This window comes from Hyaena hyaena, unplaced genomic scaffold, assembly GCF_003009895.1.
Source record: "Hyaena hyaena isolate Hyena2069 unplaced genomic scaffold, ASM300989v1 scaffold_3, whole genome shotgun sequence".
NCBI lineage: Eukaryota > Metazoa > Chordata > Mammalia > Carnivora > Hyaenidae > Hyaena > Hyaena hyaena.
In genome coordinates this window covers 6,362,068-6,383,623 of record NW_024080635.1, presented here as the reverse complement: position 1 = coordinate 6,383,623, position 21,556 = coordinate 6,362,068, and the positions used below count along the sequence as shown (strand labels likewise).

Below are 21,556 nucleotides of genomic sequence, written 5' to 3'. Positions count from 1 at the left end.
GTGTGCTCACGTGTAGGAAAGGGCTTTTGGCACTTTGCAAATTTCACAGCCATTGAAAAAAGGGGATGAGGGCTTTCTCTGGAGGCAAATCCATTCTGGCTTCCAGGCTTCCCATTACAGTCCAGCTCTGAGGAAAATGGCAGGGTAATTGCATGTAAAAACTCCTCATTTGTGTGCAGGACTCAGGACTGTTTGCCAGCTCAGAAGCAGTTGATTAAATAGCCAAGCTCCATTTATGAGGCAGCCTATAATTTGGTTTCTAGGACCTAATGCACTGGGAGAGTAGTTGCCCCTGAGGACTGTGAGCAAAACCAGGGCACCGGCCCATTCCAGTCCGTCTGATCCTGGTAGTCCGTTTGGTTCTTGGCTTGAGAGGAAAAAAAACCCACCATCACTCTTAGGTTAACAGGAAGGGGTTTTTGTTTTTGCCTTTTTAGTGTCAGATCATATTAAGTTGTTTTCAGAGTAGGAATGGCTTCGGGGTTTTGGAATTATTCACAGTGACCAGTGGCAGGGCCAGAACTTGTCCAAGGGGCCCGCAGATCTGCCAGTTCCAAGATAATGGCTCTGTGGCTACGAAGTCTCCATTTATAAAATCTGAGGGGGGAAAGAGGCCCTGGTGCTTAGTGACTACACTGGCCTGGGCCTCTCCCAAGGCAGAGTTGGGCCCGGTGAGGAGCTGGAATCCCCTCTGGCTTTTGTAGCCTGTCACGTCAGAGCATTCCAAGTCAGCTTGAGGAGGAAAAGGCAGCTTGCGGCTGCGATGTGGTAGGGCCTGTAGATCTAGAGTTTTCTATGTATGCCTCTAGCTCAACTGGCACCTCTTGGAATATAATGGTAAACTCTGATGAATCTTTACACTGGAGGATAGAAAATAAATTTGGTTACATCCATTCAAAAAAAAAAGTAGTGTTTATTTTTGAGAGGGGGGAGGGGCAGAGAGGGAGAAACAGTACTTGAAGCAGGCTCCAGGCTCTGCCCTGTTACCACAGAGCTGGACACCGGACTGGAACCCGCGAACTGCAAGATCATGACCTGACCCAAAGCCGGATACTTAACTGACTAAGCCACCAGGGTGCTCCTGGTGACATCCATTTTCTAAGTGACCTGTTAGTCTGCCACTTTTCTCTCTTTAAGGAGAAAATGGTTTCCCTCAGTGTGGCCATCCCTCTTCTGCAGAGCCTCTTCTGTGGTATGTTCCCCAGTTTAACAGGTATTGTGCCTGGAGACTGGGGCTGTTGGTCATTGTGGGCTAAGTTCCCTTAGGAGGAACAGATTGGGCTTCAGTTCTCCTGCTAGAAGGCTGTCCTATGCCCCCAAAGTAGCTCCAGTGGTTACCACTTTATGTTAGTGCTCAGATGACCTAAGGCTGAGATGATCAGCTTGGTCTCAAACCCATTCTTATATTCTGAGGAGTCCATTGTTGTATACGATGATCAACTTGATCACTTTTTTTTTCTTCTTCTTCTTCAAAGCTAAGTACACGGGCAGCTTTGGGCACTTTGCTACTTTTAAAAATCACCCTCCCCTGCCTCCTGACTGACAGGGCAGTCCCCTCCCCTGTGTCTTACAACTCTAGAAAATGGGAATAGTCGCACCTCATGCCCCCAGGGCCTCATGAAGCCCGACTAGAGAGGACCGGGAAGTGGGAAAACGGAAAGTCTGAACAAATGATCTGTCATTCCGTAGGGCTTGCGCAGGGGGTAAAATGTTAGGCCCTTGCTCGCTCACTCGGCTGGGTCTTTAAGAGCGGGTTTGTAAAAGGCTTTGAAGAATAAAAGTGCTGTAGAGGTGCTAAGTAGCAGCCAAGAGACCAGGACCGCTGCCAGAGGGTCAGGCCTGGGCCGAGGCGGCCGCGGTCTCGGGCTCAGGCCAATTTTGCAGCCGCGAGTAAAGTTCACGCTGCCCGCTCCCCTCGGCACGGCCCGGAGGGGACCGACCCGGATAGGAAGGAACGCCAGGAGGGAGGCGGCGCAGGCTCCGGAGAGGCGCGGGCTCCGGGCCGGGTTTTCCCCGAAGCCTTCGGCGGCGGCGCTGCCGAGCGAAAGCGGCAGAGGGCCTGCCGCCGCCGCGGCTTGTTCTCTCCCCTCCTCCTTTGTGAGGGGAAGGGAGCGAGTCCGTTCCGTGGCCTGGGCCCGCTCCGCGCTCCGGTCCGGGTTTGCCAGGCGGCCGCGACGGCGCTGGGTAAAATGGCAGTGCTGAGCCTCGTGTCGGAGTGAGGGGGACTCGGAGGAGAGTGGGGCGCTCTAGCCGCTCAGTCCGGCCGCCCGCCCGCTCGCTCGCCCGCTGCCGCGCAGCAGCCTCGGCTCGCGCCGCGGCCGGGGAGGGGAGGCAGGGCGCCCGGCCCAGTCCGCGCTCCGACTCTGCCTGCCGGCGCCCGGGCTGCTGCCGCGCGCCCTCCAGCCCGCCCGTCCCGGGTCCCCCTCCCCCCGCTCCCTCCCTCCCTCCCTCCCCGCCCCCTCCCCCTCGCCTCCCTCCCTCCCTCCCTCCTCCTTTCTCCGGCAGCAGAAAGCGGAGAGTCACAGCGGGGCCAGGCCCTGGGGAGCGGAGCCTCCACCGCCCCCCTCATTCCCAGGCAAGGGCTTGGGGGGAATGAGCCGGGAGAGCCGGGTCCCGAGCCTACAGAGCCGGGAGCAGCTGAGCCGCCGGCGCCTCGGCCGCCGCCGCCTCCTCCTCCTCCGCCGCCGCCAGCCCGGAGCCTGAGCCGGCGGGGCGGGGGGGAGAGGAGCGAGCGAGCGAGCGCCGCGCAGCAGCGGAGCCCCGCGAGGCCCGCCCGGGCGGGTGGGGAGGGCAGCCCGGGGGACTCGGCCCCGGGGCGGGGTGGGAGGGGGGGAGAAGACGAAGACAGGGCCGGGTCTCTCCGCGGACGAGACAGCGGGGATCATGGCCGCGCAGGTCGCCCCCGCCGCCGCCAGCAGCCTGGGCAACCCGCCGCCGCCGCCCTCGGAGCTGAAGAAAGCGGAGCAGCAGCAGCGGGAGGAGGCGGGGGGCGAGGCGGCGGCGGCGGCAGCGGCCGAGCGCGGGGAAATGAAGGCAGCCGCCGGGCAGGAAAGCGAGGGCCCCGCCGTGGGGCCGCCGCAGCCGCTGGGAAAGGAGCTGCAGGACGGGGCCGAGAGCAATGGGGGTGGCGGCGGCGGCGGAGCCGGCGCCGGCGGCGGGCCCGGCGCGGAGCCGGACCTGAAGAACTCGAACGGGAACGCGGGCCCTAGGCCCGCCCTGAACAATAACCTCACGGAGCCGCCCGGCGGCGGCGGCGGCGGCAGCAGCGATGGGGTGGGGGCGCCTCCTCACTCAGCCGCGGCCGCCTTGCCGCCCCCAGCCTACGGCTTCGGGCAACCCTACGGCCGGAGCCCGTCTGCCGTCGCCGCCGCGGCGGCCGCCGTCTTCCACCAACAACATGGCGGACAACAAAGCCCTGGCCTGGCAGCGCTGCAGAGCGGCGGCGGCGGCGGGGGCCTGGAGCCCTACGCGGGGCCCCAGCAGAACTCGCACGACCACGGCTTCCCCAACCACCAGTACAACTCCTACTACCCCAACCGCAGCGCCTACCCCCCGCCCCCCCAGGCCTACGCGCTGAGCTCCCCGAGAGGTGGCACTCCGGGCTCCGGCGCGGCGGCGGCCGCAGGCTCCAAGCCGCCTCCCTCCTCCAGCGCCTCCGCCTCCTCGTCGTCTTCGTCCTTCGCTCAGCAGCGCTTCGGGGCCATGGGGGGAGGCGGCCCCTCAGCGGCCGGCGGGGGAACCCCCCAGCCCACCGCCACCCCCACCCTCAACCAACTGCTCACGTCGCCCAGCTCGGCCCGGGGCTACCAGGGCTACCCCGGGGGCGACTACGGCGGCGGGCCCCAGGACGGGGGCGCAGGCAAGGGCCCGGCGGACATGGCCTCGCAGTGCTGGGGGGCTGCGGCGGCAGCAGCGGCGGCGGCGGCGGCCGCCTCGGGAGGGGCCCAACAAAGGAGCCACCACGCGCCCATGAGCCCCGGGAGCAGCGGCGGCGGGGGGCAGCCGCTCGCCCGGACCCCGCAGGTACACAGCTAAGTGGGGAGGGGGCTGGGGCGAGCGGGGTCCTGGGAGTGGGTGGCGGCCGCGGGGAGCAGGCCACAGCCTTGGGATACCCCCAGTCCGGGGCCCCCACTGCTGGGGAGCTGCCATTGTCTGGCTCTTCTCTTAAAATGGCTGCCTGTCTGCCTTCCTCTCCTTCCCTCCTTCAGCCTTTGTGTGGGGCTTTCCCTGAGGTGTTTGCTCCCCTTCTCCCTCCCTCCTGGCCCCCTCGAACTCCGGGGGTCTTCAAGGGGGTGTGGGGCAGAATGTGAGGGGAAGGGCCTGGCCGGGGTTGAGGGGGGTGCTGGGGGCTCGAGTTAGGGGTGTGCGGTGTTAAAAGCTCGGGAGTTGAGTGAACAATTCTTTCCTCACCTGCCGCCCCTCTCTGCCCGCCCTCCTGTCTTTCTCTAGGCCGTTCCCCATCTGTGCTTTCAAGGAGGGGCCCCTCGGGTTCGGGGGTACCTCGAGGGAGGGCAGGGGCCTGCTTGGGGGCAGCTAGAGGCCGGCTGCGGTTCACCCAGGGCAGCCTGGGCCATCTCCTGTCTTAGTCTCCGTCGGCCCAGTGGCCTGGGCTTCTCCCTGGAAGTGCTGGTAAACAGCTGAGTGATTGGAGTAGTAAGTGCAGATTGCTTTGGTTTGGGATTTGAATTATGGAGGTAAAATCCTTCTGTCAAAGCCAGGAGACAGTTGGTCTTAGGTTGACATCCTATCTGTGATCTGATTGGCTCCCCATCTCCTGCTCTTGGCCATTTATAATTGCCTCTGATGTAATGGTACAACAATCCTGATGAGCTCATAAACTTTTACACTCTGCTTTTCTGCCAGTGATAACCCAAACCATCGCTGCCACTATCTGCCTTTTATTCCAGAGCTGAAATTGGCTGTGACCTTGAGGAGGGAGGTTTAAGCAGCAATACTGTATCAGCAGGAGCAGAGCCCCAGACAGGCTGCCCTTGTTACATTGTGCCGAAACAAAAGAGGAGGCAGTGGCATTTTGCTTGTACCTTGGATTTATTTTGCTTGTTATGTTTTATGCAGCCTGAAATAGATTCTGTGTTGTCAGAACAGTAGCTGAGTTTTTCTCTACAATGGGTTTGCTGTTTGTTTTGGTTTTGTGACTTTCCTGATGGTATAAATGACTTCTTTGATGGCTCTGAAGATGCATTTGTCTTGAGTAATTTTGACCCTGTTCGCTTTGCAGAATTGAAATTATTTTACTGGGGTTTTTATTGAGTGACAAATGTGGGATCTTTATGGGAGGGGGTAGGAGAAAAACTTTTATTTATTTTCTTGTTGAGAACTGGAAGCTTTCTCAGAATTTCATATTAGGTTCAAGTGTTCTGTTTTAAGGAAGACTGGCCTCATTTTTTGTTTACTTGTTGAGTCTTGTTAACACTTTCTTTTGTTAATTGAACATTGGGAGAGCAGCTCAATTTAAAGAGAAGCCGAAGTCTTTCATGATCTTGCGAGGGACTCTCTCCTAACGGCCTGGTTTGGTGAAATTTATCATTTGTTCCTGAAATATCAAAAAAGCTAGTTTTCTATTTTGTCATCTGTTATTTTAGAGCTTTGGAATAGAGGTAGATTGTATTTTTTTTTTCTTTGCATTTAAAGGTGTGTTCCATTCCCCCCCCCCCAAGATAATAAAGATACCGCCATAATGATACTTGATGTTTGCTTAGAAATGACAACTTTAAGGTACATTTTTATTCATTGTATTTCATTTTAATTTTGCTCTTCGTACTTCTTCATGTTCTGTCTTCAGTGCTTTCGTCAGGAGTCCTGTATCTTTTCAAAGAGGGGAAAAGCTCCTTTCATGCCCCCCACCCCCACCCCAGCAGTACCCAGTTGTACCTTCCTGCTAGGAGCTTTTGTTCAGTGATTGTGTTCCTTCCTCATCCTAGAACTGCTTTTCCCTTTTATTGAGGTAGGAATTTTGAAAATAGTTGGGTTAAATGGCAGGTTTAGAACTCTGTGCCTTGACTCCACATTGTCCATAATGTTCCATGTTTGGAACATTCTGGGGGAATTTTAATTTAATCTCTAGTGTCTAGAGAATGAGTTTTGTCTAGAAAAGAGAACATTCTCTTGTTTCTGGACAAGAGACATGTAACATCTCTCCCCTTGAGGGGAGGGGGGCGCTGAGCCATTTACCTTTCTTAAACTATTAGAGGAATAAATTGGGGGTAAGTCAAGGTTCATTTAAAAGCAAAAATTAAAGTTGAAAAATAATTTGTTCCCCTGTGCTACCTGAAAAAAATTAAAGTTGAAACATAATATTCAAGCGAACGCTGTTTTTTTGGGGGATATAAAACCAATTTTTGCCATATAGTGATACTCAGTCGTTAAATGGGTGTTTGAGCACTTCCTCTGTGTTAGGTACTATGCTCTGTGCGGAGTAAATGGTAGGAAAGTAGATATAGTCACTGTTTGGAAGTTTGTGCTGCCTTTGAGTGAATTTTTGGATTCACTCTTAACGTCACCATTCCTAGTACTTCATACAACATAGATTCCTGTTCAGTTTCATTCCAATTGCCCTGATGCCCGGAGGATGGACTGGTGAGCACATTCACTTGTGGAAGAAACAGTACAACTTCCAGTTCTGTGGTAGTCTCTATGAGGGATGTAGGTGGATAGATTTTGATATGAATTTCTCTTTGCTTCTTAAGGATAAACCTCTTATCAGACCATGATGTCTTATTCGTAAGCATTCTTAAATAATAGGGTCTTGCTCTGTCCCATTCTTTCCCTAACTGAATCTTGGATTAAGACTGTTTTGCAGAGAATTGATTGACACAGCTAAGGTTGTAATGTTCTCATTTGACTCTGCCTTTATGAAATAAAGATTAGCTGAGTGTTTGTATTGTGGCTCTGTCTTTTTCACAGGAGCTAGAAGATCCCAGCAGGCAAGCGTTCCCTTTATTGCTTTCCATAAGTAATACTGTGTCTCAAGGTGCTGAATCCTGCTACTGATGAGATACTTTTTAGTCACCTATGCACTTGAACTTCATGTAAAGCTTTTTATTGGGGATGCTTTTACCTCTAGTACCTTGAGAGTAGTATCAGCTCATCAAAGTAAAAAATGAAATAGAGTATGTAGTCCAGGATCAAGATGGATTTGATTGTAGAAGCTTGGCTGTTAGTTCTTGCTATGGAAATATCAAATGATATTTCCAACTCCTGGGAAACAAATACAGGCATCTTGGGCTTATTGTGGGAATGCCTACTGGCAGAAGTTCTGGGCTGGCTAAAATACAGGACTCTTGGAGCTCTCTCAAGTAGGAGGGACCCGGAAAACCACACTGAGACGGCACTTCGTGTGAGGGCTTCATGTTTCTCTACTGTCCATGAGGGATCTAGGGGTGATGGAGGTTGGGATGGTGGCAGGATAAGAGAAAGCATTAGGACCAAGGTTGGCTTCTTTGTGTTGGGCCCTGCGAGGACTTTTTAAGCTTCCCTCCTTTGTGTGTGACAGAGAGTAACCAGTAACCGTGACAAGTGGCACCTGCTGTAATAAGATGTCTTGGATTGCATTAAACATTCATCTGTTGGATTGACTCCTATAGGGTGTGATGTCTGCAGTAGGCTTAGCAACGAGGTTAGTGGACTTTTTTAAAAATTGGAAATAGGCTAACAAGGTAATGATCAGGGCCCTTTCCAATCCTCTCCCCACCCCCTACCCCTACCCGCCAGGTTGTATTGATTGGATTGGAAAGGGCCCAAGTCCCAAAATTCTAGAAGCAACTGAACCAAGCAAATATATGGTTAAACTATGGTCTTCAAAATAAATTGGCACTGAATAGTTCATTCCTTCCAGTGAGCCCGGATACCTTAGTCTCTAAAATGGAGTCCTAATTCCTATGGCTTTTATCTCTGGGTTTCTCCTTGTTCACATTGGTCATTATTATTATTGATGCCCACTGAGTTTTGTGCGACATAGTGGTGAGGAGTTAAGGAGCACAGGACTCCGGAGGAAGAGGCTTTTTTGGTTCCACCTGCAGATCTAGATTAAGCTGTGTGATTTGGGGCAAGCCACTGACCTTGGTTTTATTTTCTCTTCATCAGTAAAGTGAAGTTGGTGGACTGCATGGCCTTCTTCCTCTCTGATGCTACACATTGGGCTGTGCTTCCATACCTAACTTGTTCTGAGGCCAGTTTCTGCCTGGACATTTACTGGTAGGGGTCTTGAGACCATCTTTCTTTCCTTGGGCTCGAAGAACTCAAGGCTCTTTTCTCTTGAGGAGTTTTAGGAACAAGCTCTGAACAGTTGGGTACCACAATGGTCTACGGCCCTTTACAGAAAAAGCCTTACCAGACTATTTTGCTTTGAAACTCTTTATGTTTGTCATTAGTCATTCCACCTGGCTGGTGGTTTTAAAACACTAAACATTAATTGAAAAATTGGGCAGACTTCATTGAAGCAAGACTTGAATAGTTGCTTCACAATCTCTAAGAGGGGATTTTGGGAGTAGATTTGGGGTGGGGTAGGGAGTGAATATTCATAACATTAACACTCTGCTTCTCTTGGGGGGATAGGAAGGTGGGGAGAGGTAGAATTAAGTTCTCCAGACTCTTCAGTGTTTGGGCAGGTCTAGGTCTGGTTTGGGCAGTTGGTTGTAATCTGAGTGCCTGAACTTGCCCTGTAAGTTTTGCTGAGAGAGGAGCAAAAGTTCCTGAGACTGGAGCAGGAAAAGCTAAGCGTTGCAGGGTCAATTTCATAGGCCTGTTTGCCTTTTCTCATCTCCTTGGGTTTTTTTTTTTTTTTTAAGCTATGTGATGTGATTTGCAAGTGGTCCTGGAAATGCTGTTCTTTTCTCTTCTCCAGCACACCTGAATTTCCATTCTTTCTCCTCCTGGCTTGATAGTTTAGAAGTGTAATTTAGGCATCTTAGAGGTATGCTAGAAGGAAGAAACTTCCCTTTATAAAAGAGGGAAAAGGGAGAGGAAAAGGTGTTTGATAATTCTCTGCTTGACACAGCAGCTCCTTCCTCTCTGAAGGAACCAAATGTTTCAGAGCTTTGTGTAAATACTTGCTGAGCTGTCAATATGTACCCAGGAGGTTTCTGTAGTAAGATGTAAACGGCTCTATAGAATGTTTGACAGGCAAATTAATAAACAGTTTTCAAGCGAAGATAATGCTAGTCTGTTCTCATGTGGTGGAATAAAATAACTTTGGAGGAAAAGAAATGTGGATAGGGGAGAGGGTAGTACTGGGGGTGTGGGGACGTGGAAGGAGATTAGGAGAGATGATCTAAAAGAGATTGGAGGTGAAAAGATGCTAGTCTGCAAGAGAAGCCTGGTCTAGGCTTACTTCAGGGCACATGGAGCCCTGTTCAAAATGGATTGCAGTTTGAGAGTGAAAATAAACAGAAGTCTGGGAAGAAGATTCTAAGTTTGAATAGTGAGGTAAGTGTACTCCAAAAGCTTGGTTTTATGAGACTTTGAGTTTTAAAGCCTTGTTCTTTTGGAAAGGTTTTGTAGTTTGGTGAGATGTTTTCAGGGTTGGGTTTGCATTTTTGGAATACCAGAAAGGAGAAAAAAAGATACTGCAACTTCAGCGTCGTACTCAGCCTCTGTCTTGCTGTGGCTCTCAGGATTTTAAGCCCACTTTAAGGGCTGCGTTTATTTGTATAGTTTTTACTGGACTTCATGCATATAGTTTTTACTCTGCATCATACATCTGTATGTTAAAATTAACACTCCCCAGTTCCTGGGTTAGTCCAAAGTCCAAATGTTTGGGGACTCAACTAAATCCTGTCTGAAAGGTTATATGGATAGATTCAATCTTTGTTTTTGAAATTTCCATTTTAGGATTAAAAATATTTCTGAGTTCCTGCAGTGAAACATTCTTTTTGTGGAGGAAGAAATATTTTAGAAGTATTTTAGCTGTGTGCCTGTGGTACTCTGGTTTGGTCGCCTTGTGAGATAACCAGATTCATCTTTTAAAAAGCTCTTTTTAAACAAAAGCCATTGACTGATACCAGTTTTCTTCACAAGAAGTGTCTTTAATGTTTATTTTTGAGAGAAGGAGAGAGACAGAGTGGGAGCTGGGGAGGGGCAGAGACACAAAACCCGAGGCAGGCTCCAGGCTCTGAGCTGGCAGCACAGAGCCCAATGTGGCCGTCGAACCTACAAACAGTGAGACCAAGACCTGAGTCGAAGTCGGATGCTTAACTGACTGAGCCACCCAGGCGCTCCAAGAAGTGTTTTTATAGATCAGAATCCTGAAAGTGTCTTTGACTTAGCATATCAGTAGGGAATATGAATGTCATTATGGCCCTGACCATAATTTTTAAGTTCCACTAATTTACCAAAGGCTATCAGCTTGTTTTAAAACAAAATTCAAAAACTTGGGTTGACACGGACAGTGGTTGCCCAGGCCTTTCTCAGTGTGGTGGGAAGGATGTTAGAACATCAGGATCATTGCTGAGAGTATAATTTCTAGCTCGGGGGATTTGGAGATTCAGATGGAAGTATGAAGTAGCTCTATGTGAACACATCAGTTAGAAATTAGGGACTTAAAAGAGACAATATCTGCTTCAGAGGAATTTAGTTTTCTTGGTGAAGCATGCTTATGTGCGTACATCTGGAAAACTTGCAAAGCAGGGTTTTATAAATGAGTATAGACCAACCTAAGTGTATGGGCTGAAGGAATTCCAGAATAAGGAGCAGTCAGAGTTGGGCAAGGTTAACCTGGGACAGCTTTTCAGAGGCAGTGATTTGTGAAGCTTAATGTTCAAGAGGGGGAAAGTTAAAATATTAATTTGCTTTTTTATACTGCCACTCTGAGTTCCATGGGCTTTATCGAATCCAAACTACACAACCCCCTCCAGACCTGTACTTGTCTCGTTCTAGTGACTTGGAGAACTTGGACTGTAACTGTAAAATTCCGTGAGAGTGGTTCCAGGGTCTTAGTGGTTCTTGTGGTTACGTGGGGCCTTTAGTACAACCTGCCAAGTTCTTGGGCAGTTCAGGGGCTCTTTTGTAGTAATTTTGGGTTTGAAAGGTTGTCACCTTCAGAGTTGTGTGCCCTGGACAAGTCTGCAGTGACAGTGGTTCAACTTTGGTTGGAGAGCCTTGGGTAGTTCCCCCCCCCCCCCAGCCTTTATTTTCCCTTTTTTTGGTGAGGTTGAGTGGTTGTTTGTTTTTGTTTTTTTTTTTTAAGCAAAACAAGAGCCATGAAGTACCTGTCCAGAACTTAGGCTGCTGCTATTTCTGAAGCATTGGGAGCTGTGCTGAAGCGGAGTTGCTTGGATGAGACCTTCTATTGAGGGTTGATGGGTGGGTAAGCCTGCATGTATGCAGTTTACCCATCTGTTCACAGAAATGGCCTTTAATATTGTTTTTGACTAGGTTGACTGTGGCCAAGAAGCTCATAAACGCTGCAAACACATGCTTATTCCTTATGGGAGCCTCTAAACTGTAGTGATTTTGGTTTCTCTTTACCTGCTGGTCCATGTGTGATTGGAACACACATGATTTCTGGCACTTTTCAAGGGCTGTAAGTGGGTGCTTAACAGCTGAAGATGCGTGGAGAGTCCAGTGCCAGGCTGCTACAGGGCTTTCCTGTAAGAGGAAAGAGAAGAGACAGATAACCTGAAAGAAAAGGACAGGTTACACTGTTCCAGAAGACAAGTACAGAGTGGAGTCTTGAATACAGATTCTAGTTTAGAAAATATTCTGGCATTTGGCAAAATGAGTTTCCAGTAACTCAGAATTGGGGCACAGTGGTTCATCTGCCATGGATAGCTGGTTGAGTAGGGGCTTGAGATGAACTCTCAGTGTATCGGGGTTTTAGAGGAATCCCAGTTAGGGTGAATGTGGACTTAACTACCTTGAGTATTCTTCCCTGAAATTGTTTCTCCCTGCCCCCCATTCAAATGGATGGAATTAGTTTTTGTTGAATGTAAAAGGACATCTGAGTGAACTTTTCATTTGTTTTTGTTAGTCATTTATGCATACTCGAAGATAGTCTTGGGACAAGTTGAGTCTTTATTTCCCAGTGGCTTCTGCATTTTCTAAGAGTGTACTGCAATGAGCAGTCTAATGCCAAGAATGCATTCCAACATGCTGCAGAGTAAGAAATTTGATCCCTAAAATGTTGACTTAGTGTTGGTTATGGTACATATTAGAAATCACCCAGTAATCCAGGACAGATTTTTGTCGCCCTCCAGGAAGTTAATGTTGATATGAAATACTAAGGGGCTTGGGGCACCAGGGCTCTGCGCTCTGTGGGCCCAGAGTGCTGCTTAAATTGCCACCCATATGAGGAGGAAATGTGCCATGTGCTTTTTTTCCTCTTCTACATTTGGGCTTCCTTATGGCTTCGTTGCTTCTGGGTTCCCAAGTCTGCAATGTTAGATATTAGACTTCCTCCTCCCTTGGCACGGGCGCATTCATGATTTTCTGTGGCTCATCACCAGCAGCCAAGATTTCTGTATGCTTTTTCCCTCTTAAACTTGTTAGCTTTCAGCTTGCTTGTTTACAGACATCTCTGTTAAAAGGAACTCCCTGCTCGAAATCTAGCATCAGCATGACTGCAGCAGGGGAATTGAGGGGTTGGTGCGATACGCAGTCATTTAAAAGCCCATTTGCTGTGTACTTGGTTTTTTTTTGTTGTTGTTGTTGTTGTTGTTGTCCCGTTTCCCTTGAGGTCACAACTTGCTTGCTGGGCATGAGTGCATCTGGGTCCAGCTGTTTATTCTCAACTGACTTATGCCGGTGTACTTTAAGAAAAGTGTGAGTTCAGCCACGTGGTAGATGATTAAAGTGCACGGCACTTCCTTTTAGAGGAAACAAGTATGTCTTTGGGCTCTTCTTGCACAGTGATTTCCCCCTCTCTCTGGGTGGACCTTATTATGGCTTTCTCCTGTCCTTAGTGAACAAGTCACCTGAGCAGAAATGCTGGGAATTAGTTGCTGTTTGTTACTGTGTCTTGCTGAGTGCGTACAGATGGCTTTCTATCTTTATTCCTCTGTTCCTAAGGTGGTGGAGTTCTTGGGTTGCTCCACCCGTGGTTTAGACTTCTAACTTTTTATCTGTTTAGGAATCTGGCTGCCAAAGATAACTCTATTGTAAAGGATTTGGGGAACAGTTCTGTAGGTAGCTTATCCATACCTTTGTCCTGGGCCACGGATAGGCTGAGAACCTCACTGAGATCCAAATTTTCAAGTGATGGCACGTTGAGGGTGGGTATGAATGATAGCAACCATGCAAGTGAATGCTTACAATGTGCCAAGCTCCATGCTGGGTCTCTCCATGAATTTACTGATTTAATTTTCAAAACCATGAGAGGTGGGTTTCTGTTGTTACTCCTCCTACTTTACACATGGGGAAAGAGTAAAAATGAGAAATTTGCCCTAGGGCAAAAAGCTAGTAAAAGGTAAAGTTCTGACATGAATCAAGATTTGTCTGATTCTCTAGAGTTGTAACATAAAAAGCTAAATTTTCTTCTCCAAAATAAATTTTTTAAGCACTAAGGCTTATTGGGACATTATTTTTGCAATGGCCCAGAAATCTTAAATGAGGTGAAAGACTGAAAAGTTACAGTTTTACATTATGCCTAGATTTCTGTCCATTTAGAATTTTATTTAAGTTTCTGATGAATGGCCATGTGAGCCCAATGTAAGAATTGGCTGCATTTGGTCCTCAGGCCACTTTCTTTTTGGGAGGGATCTTTGAAAGAGTTGGGGGTGGGGGGGTGTGGGTGGGGGGATTGAGGCTCCAAAATAGACTCCTTCACTTCCATCTAAGTGAGAGTAACTTGCATGATGAAAATATTTGCAGGGTGATTTTACTTTCTATGACTTGCAGCACTTGCAGGAGAGGCAAAGATTATTCTCTTAATTTTTTCCTCTTAATTTTTACTTGGTGAAAGTGAACACAAAGATGAAGTAAGTGCCATACATGAAGGTTCCTAGCAGAGTTGGCTGTAAAACCAAGATTTAAAGTTCCCTTAGGCTGTGTGACTTTAGGCAAGTCACTTAACGTCTCTGAATCTGTATCCTCAACTGTGTAATGAGGAAAACTGTCTACCTTGCAGGCTTCAATAAATATTAATAAGATATGTGAAAATACTATTATTAAATAAAATTTGAACATGACTCCTGGTTGGTAGAGGCCCCTGCTTGAGAGGGGTGTAGTACTGAGTGGTTAAAGACAGTTGATCTTCACTGAATTACTATTATTTTTTAAATTATTATTATTTTCTTAATGTTTATTTAGTTTTGAGAGAGAGACACACAGAGTATGAGCGGAGGAGGGTCAGAGAGAGAGAGAGGGAGGCACAGAATCTGAAGCCGGCTCCAGGCTCTGTGCTGTCAATGCAAAGCCCAATATGGGGCTTAAACCCACAAACTGTGAGATCATGACCTGAGCCAAAGGATGCTTAACTGACTGAGCCACCCAGGTGCCCCATCTTCACTGAATTAAAAGCTAGTTGGTTAAGCATCGGACTCTTGATTTCGGCTCAGGTTCAGGATCTCATGGTTTGTGAGACTGAGTCTCATATAGGGAGGGCTCTGTTCTGATAGCGTGGAGCCCGCTTGGGATTCTCTCTCCCTCTCTTTCTCTACCCTTCTCTCTTTCAAAGTAAATACACTTTAAAGAAAGCTGTCGCATCGTTCTTAGCTGCATCTAAGTTATATTAATACTTTAAAAAAAACTAATAAATTTTATTAAGTACCTGTTGCCTAGTTTGAGAGACAGATTTGTGCAGTGGTTCTCCATGGGGTTCTAACCGTTAGCATCAGCATCACCTGGTCCCTATTTAGAAATGCAAATACTCCTCTAGACCTACTGAATCCAGAACTTTAGCATTGTGTTTTAACAAGCCCTCCAGCCCATTGTGATGCACGCCCAAGTTAGAACTACTGGATTTGTGCATTTATGCTCAACTGGGCTAGAATCCATCAGAATTACCTGAGGGGCTTCTTCCAGATTACACCATAGGCTCATATTTCAGATGTATGTGCTCCTCCCAAGATGTGAGAGAGTTACTGGATACAGAAAAGGTTAAAAGTGCTTGGGTTTGGGGGAGAAGAAAGGAAATACTTTTGAGATGGATCTTCTATTATGCAGTAATGATAAACTCTAGTGACAGAACATGTCTGTTTTCTTTATAGGGTTTGGGGACTCCCTGCCTTCCATTTCTCTTTCTCTTAGCTCTTTGGTGACATATAGCATGAGGACAACCTGAATCTGTGGTACTGGTAGTTTGATGAAGGTGGAAGAGATAATTTTAGGATGGTACCCTGTGGTCTCCAGGTATGACCAGCCAAGTTAAATTGCTTAAGAAAGTGATTCTTGGAGATGCCAGTTTGGAAAGCTTTAATTAAACACCATGATGTCCCTCCTGCTTGTGATGGCTTGTGATCTGAGAACAGGACCTTCAATGATCTGCTGGTCTCAGTAGGTCGTCCTTAAAGACCTCCCTCCCTCTCTCAGTTTAGCCCCCCAGTGGCTAGATGGGTTTTGCTGTGATTATTCGTTTTCTTGTGTCCCTTGTTGTAAAGTCCTAGCAAATAAACCCACTAAGTCAACTCCTGACAAATCGCCTATCTTTGAAGTAGATGAGGTCTCTTTGAGGGGTGGACATTTGAGCCAAGACCTGTCCCTAGTTGTATGACTTAATAAATCATGATTTTCCATGGCCCAGAAATATAAGATAGGGAAATGGTCAGGTAATAAACAGTAACCATGAAAAGACCTAGTGGAGAGCCAGTGTTCTGGTACACCTGTGCTTTCTGAAAACCTGGTGTGGTTTCTGTATTGTCCCCAATACAAGCGAGTTTCCTTGGACCAGGCCTCTCTTCCTTCCTGCCGAGGACTGAAGCTGAGCTCTCTCTGACCTGGCTGAGATGAAGGCTGAGGCTTCCAGGAGGCAGTATGCTGACAGTTTGATCTGTGATTTAACATTTGTATGCACAGACAAAAATTCCAGTAGGGAGTCTTATGTTCTTTGTGTGTGCTTGTGTGTTTTAAACTCACTTTGTCGTCCCTCTGCCTTCTAGCTTTATTTTCTCTGTTCTTTTTTCCCTTTTTCATTCTGTCCTCTTGTGTCTTAACTCCGTTAGTAGAACACCGAGCACATGGAGGCCTCTGTAACTTTACCACCCAAACTGCTTAAATGTTTTTAAAAGTACTGGAGATGCAACTTATACCACTTTCAGATCAACATAATTTCAGTGAAGATTCCTGGTATCTGTGTGCCTGTGTCGGAGTGCCTGGCTAACTAGAGGCAGTAAGTGCCTTTATCTAATAAACTAATCAATAGAAGTTTCCCCTAAATGATCTCTACCTCTTCTCCTCTCTTTTCCCACTTTATCGCCTTTGGTCTGGAGACTGTTTCTTAGCCCTCCTTAATCTGTTTTTGGGATTGTGTTGGGACATGACAGATTTGTAACAGTTTTGTTTTTCTTTCTAGTCTGTGATTTGAATCCTCTGCTTTCCCAGTGCAGCTTTGAATCGGCCTCTTTAAAACCCCTACATAAAACCTCAAGTGACCAATATGTGGTCTCATTATGGTATTTGGTTTAAAATAAAATGCGATTGAAATAGCTGGGTTCATCCACCCAGACACATTCACCAAAAGGAAATTCTGTGTGCCTTGAATAAAAGAGTGTATGAGCCAAATACACTTTGGGGGTAAGGGGGTGAGGAAGCGAGAAATTTTAGCTAGATTTGCATAACTTAGCATGCCAAGTATACGTCTCAATTTGATTATACTGGCCAGTGATAACAAATAAAGAGGAGAGACAAATAAGCTTCAGAAAAGACAGCTGGTAACATTGGTCTGGTCCAATATATTTCTGGTATAAATGATGAAGCCAGGGTCTCCTATACACATTTGTATGAACAGTGGTACAGAGAGGGTCAGTACTAATGTACTTTTGGAGCTTTGAAAAGAACTGGACAGTGTACAGGACTCTGGCTTTTCATTCAGGGAACTGCTATGACCTTAAAAACACCTGAGGATTTGGAGGCATTTATAATCTCAGTAAGGTTGACTGGGCCCTGGGCCATTCTTTAACTTATCTGATCGTGCCTGTTACAGTCCTGAGTGGACTTAGGGGGACCAGGTGAAAGAAAGATTGGCATTTTTTGAAAGTGGTCCAAGGCAGCCCTAGGGATTAAATACACACAGTAGCATTGCTGCTGCTTCTTGGTGTCTTTATTGAAATACAGAACTTGATTGGATTGATGACAAACGGAATCTCCGACTGCATGTAAATCAAGTTCCTACAGCTCAGTGATGTGTCACAGATACCTTTTATAGTACAGAAGGAGAAATTTTGGCAGGATGTAGAACTGTGCACTTAGAGAAATTTAGGATCTTTTTATATAACCCATGCAAGACCAGTCCAAGTTTGGAGTTACAGATAAAATAAAAGGAGTGGGGAAAATGAGAGCTTTTTAAAGAGCAAGCAAATGAGGCCTTAGAAGTTTTATGGCTAGGAGCAGTTTTTGCCTTTGCCCTTTTTTTGGTTTGTTTGTTTGTTTTTGAGCAGTTATCTGCAAAGCAGTTTAATATGGAAGAAGGAGGAGTATTTTAGAAACTAGGTCAGAAGAAGTAGGTGTGATTTAGAACTGTTATATTTATTGAACTTTATTGAAAACTTGCAGGGGTGGCTCGGTCGGTTGGGCATCCGACTCTTGATTTCGGCTCAGGTCATGATGTCATGGTTCATGGGATCAAGCCCCTCATCGGCTCTGTGCTGATAGCGTGGAGACTGCTTGGGGTTCTCTCTCTCCCTCTCTGCCCCTCTCCTGCTTGTGTGAGCTCCCTCCCCACCTTTTTAAGTTTATGAATAAATAAACTTAAAAAAGATAAGTTGCTGTGTACCCTCCTGGGTGAAGCTCTGTAAGGTTACATGACCCTCGCCTCTCCGTGTATTCATTCCTTAAGTGTACCGTATGACTTAATGTAAATTACAGATAAGCAGGGCAGAAAATGTCTAAAAAACCACGCACTCAGTTGGCCTTGTGCTCCATCCACAAGGCCTTTTCCCTCATAGAAACACCAGAAGATGGTTTGTGGGAGGAAGTGCCTTTTCCTGGTGTCAATCCATCCCACCTTATGTGGGTAGCAAGGTCTGTCCATTGTTTTTCATTATTGAGCATATACTGGGATGCAGTATCCCAGCCGATCTTTCTTGCATACCATCAAGATTTCCTAGACTTTTATCATATTCCCCATTTCTCAGTTTTTGGGATAACTTTTTTTTTTTTTTTTGGCTCACTTAATTACCCAGTTTGGTTACTGACTTAAAGCATACAATAGTTGGCACTTGCCAATGTAAGAAATCTTAATGGCAGAACACTTAAAAAAATTATTTTTAATGTTTTATTTATTTCTGAGAGAGAGAGAGACAGTGTGAACAAGGAAGTAGCAGAGAGGGAGACACAATTTGAAACCGCCTCCAGGTTCTGAGCTAGCTGTCAGCACAGAGCCCGACACGGGGCTTGAACCACGAACTGTGAGATCATGACCTGAGCTGAAGGACGCTTAACCGACTGAGCCATCCAGGCGCCCCAATGGCAGAACACCTTTTGGGAAACCTGTGAGCACCTACCTTCCCTTTGCCAATTGCTTACAGTAAAGCAACAAATACTTCCCGAGCTTCTACAATGTATCGGCCACTGTGTTGTGAGCATGGGATTCATAATGTCCGCCTCCATGGAGTACTTTCTAGTGGGGAAGGATATAAGTAAATAATCACAAATAACCATAATTAAATTTTAATTAATAAATGCACTGGAGAAGTACCACCTTCATTCAGTAAATTATCTTCCAACCATATTTTAAGATAAATTTTTATTTATGATTACCTTGGCTACTGGGTGGCTTTGTAATGTTGGGCTCTTGGGATGAGTACTGGTAAGTTCTGATTCCCTTTCCCTTCACCGCTCCAGGGTCAAGTGTTACAGGAAATTCTCCATCTAAGATTGGACTTGTAATGGGCTAGAGTCCATTGTTTCTCATCGAGGCTCTTCTTTGTGTGGAGATGCATTGCAGGACATTTGGCATCCTGCTCCCCAGGTAATAAATGCCAGTAGCACCACAGAGTTGATATAATACCAAAAAAGGCACTTTGATACATTTCTTTCCAAACACTTCTCAGGGGGTTAGTACTGTCCTGGTTGAAAACTGTAGGCTCTACCACCAGGATTCCTGGGAGGAGCTACTGAACAAATTCCTTTGGGAGAATAGACTGAAAGTAGGTGGAGCTTGAAAACTGGACTCCTCAACCCTTGTGATGTCTGACTTGTGTGTTCTTGATTCTTAAGCAGATATTTTGAAACTTTGCTTTCAACCCATTCTGTTGTTCTTTATTAAGGGTAGAGAGAGGACAGTGTCTGTTGTATGTATAGTTTATGAACTGGTACTTTAACAAGCATTTCACATCTTAATCACTTGAGCTGTCTCATATTTTTGTTAGGTTTTAATCCCCATTTTATTGATGGCTCTGGTGCGAAGGGAGGTAATTTGTCAAAGCAGTGTCAAAGCCTAAGGGTTTTTTCCTCTGTTTTAAAAAACATAACCTTAATTTATTTGATTGTTAGTTAACCTCTAATTGACCACTTTGGGTTTCTGGTCCAGAAAGTATGGGGACCAGACCTTAAGTGTTCTAGTTCCTAAGCTATGTTTCTAGAAATTTGGGACTTGTGTAGGATGATAATAGCTAACATTTTGGGTGCTAGAAGATACAGCAGTCAATTAAACACACATCCACCTCTAGTTCTTCTAGACACCTACCCACCCACTAGCTTATATATTCTAGTCTAGGATATAGACATTAAGCAAGATAAATAGTAAACCATAGAGTACTAGAGTATTCTAGTAATACATGCTCAGGAGAAAGGTTAATCATGGATCAGGTATAAGAGGTGTGCAGGATTGAAATTTTAGATGGGTTCACCAGGGAAGACCAAATTAAAGTGTTATTTGATGTGAAAGAGAGCTGTGCTAATACCTGAAGAAAGTGTTCCTGGTGGAGAGATAGTGAGGCCAGAGCATATGACTGGTTTGAGGAGCAGTGTTTTGTTTTGAACAGTGTTTTGTTTTAATGTATCAACTCATTCATTCAGCCCTGAGGGTGCTACTACTATTGTCTCTATTCTGTTGTGCAGAAACTGAGAGACACAGAACTTGAAGTCATTGCAAGGGCAGAGCTCTTAACCGATATGTAGGACTGGCCACCCAGGGCCAAAGCATTTCCTCTGCATGAACAAGGTTAGGAATTGCAAGGCCTCTAGAATTTCACTTTCTCTTTGACAGTCCCTTTCCTTTCCTGTTTTTAAAGTTGGAAAGTTTGTTTTACACATAAATCTTTACCTTCCTGGAGCTTATATTCTAGTCTAGGATATGGACAGTGAACAAGATAGTGTATATTATGTTAGGATCTGTCTTTAGGTGAAGAAGAGAATCCAGGGGCCAGGTATAGGAATTTGGGAAAGCTTGGCTTTGACTAAGAATGCTGCTTATTTGGGAATCTGGGAATCTTGAGGTGCGTTCCTGATTGTTTCTCTGTTGGCCAGGGCACTACCCTCTTCAGACCCTTGCTTGGCTAAGGAAACTGAACATGTGCATCTGAGTTCTAGAGTCACTTGGTGCTGGAGATGGGAGGAGTCTGAGAGAGAGGGCATGTAGCCCAAATGCTCCTAGACTGGACGTGAAACTCTGCCTAGGAGACTCCTGGCTTGGCTCAGAGCTGCTGATTCAGAATCTGGAGGGCAGGATTCCATTGTGTTGCTGAGGAAGTTAAAGTACAACCCCGTTAGTGCCTTGCCCCTGCCCCCCACCCCCAGATCACCCCAGGGAGTCCATCATGGAACAGGGATGGGACCCAGGTGTCCTCTCAGCTTAGTACTCCTCACCATGTTGTGCTACTGCCTTACTCTTGAGATTAAAATGTTGTAAAGAAGGGGATGTTTAATTTTATCAGATGGCATTTCAGTTCCTGTTTAATCATCTTCTTGAGGCCTTACTGTTTTTAGAACCCTGGGATTGAAGCAGTACCTAAAGAGGAATGCTTTCTCAAGAAGTTGTATGGTCTCTAGTGTTTTGGGCACCTGGGTGGCTCAGTTAAGTGTCCAACTCTTGCTTTTGGCCCAGGTCATGATCCCAGCGGGTCGTGGGATGGAGCCCTATGCATCCGGCTCCACACTGGGTGTGGAGCCTGCTTGGGATTCTCTCTGTCTCTGTCTCTCAAATAATAATAATTTAAAAAAGGAAGTGGTATGGTTTCCTCAGAAGTTTTTGTAATTTGTTGGAAATGGGAGAGATTCGTTAGCTAAGTTTGGTCTTTCAAAAAAGTGATCTTTGTCATTTTCAGAAGAGCATTTTCTCTGTGAAGGGTGGCTAATGGAAAGTGTTCTGAATGAGAAGGACTTGATCATTTGTTAATAAGTTAATCAGTTTGGTGCTGTAGCTGCATTTGAAGGACTCTTTCTGGAACCCAAGAAGAAATAAAGAAAATACCAGCCACCTGGTTGTGGTTTTTCTGGCATGCCTCTT

At 46.6% G+C, this 21,556-nt stretch overlaps 1 protein-coding gene across 2 annotated transcripts in view; it reads left to right on the top strand.

Annotated features, from left to right (window-relative positions):
- The first annotated feature begins 2,839 nt into the window (after positions 1–2,839).
- The window catches only part of ARID1A (AT-rich interaction domain 1A), a 69,668-nt gene continuing 50,951 nt past the window's right edge, over positions 2,840–21,556 (top strand). Inside the window, exon 1 of one of the 2 annotated variants that reach the window (XM_039231105.1) lies at positions 2,840–4,023. In XM_039231105.1, the coding sequence (XP_039087036.1) occupies positions 2,884–4,023 (1,140 nt within the window). In that variant the 5' untranslated portion in view covers positions 2,840–2,883. The remainder of the gene's footprint in view (positions 4,024–21,556) is intronic. The other variant, XM_039231098.1, reaches the window with a different exon arrangement.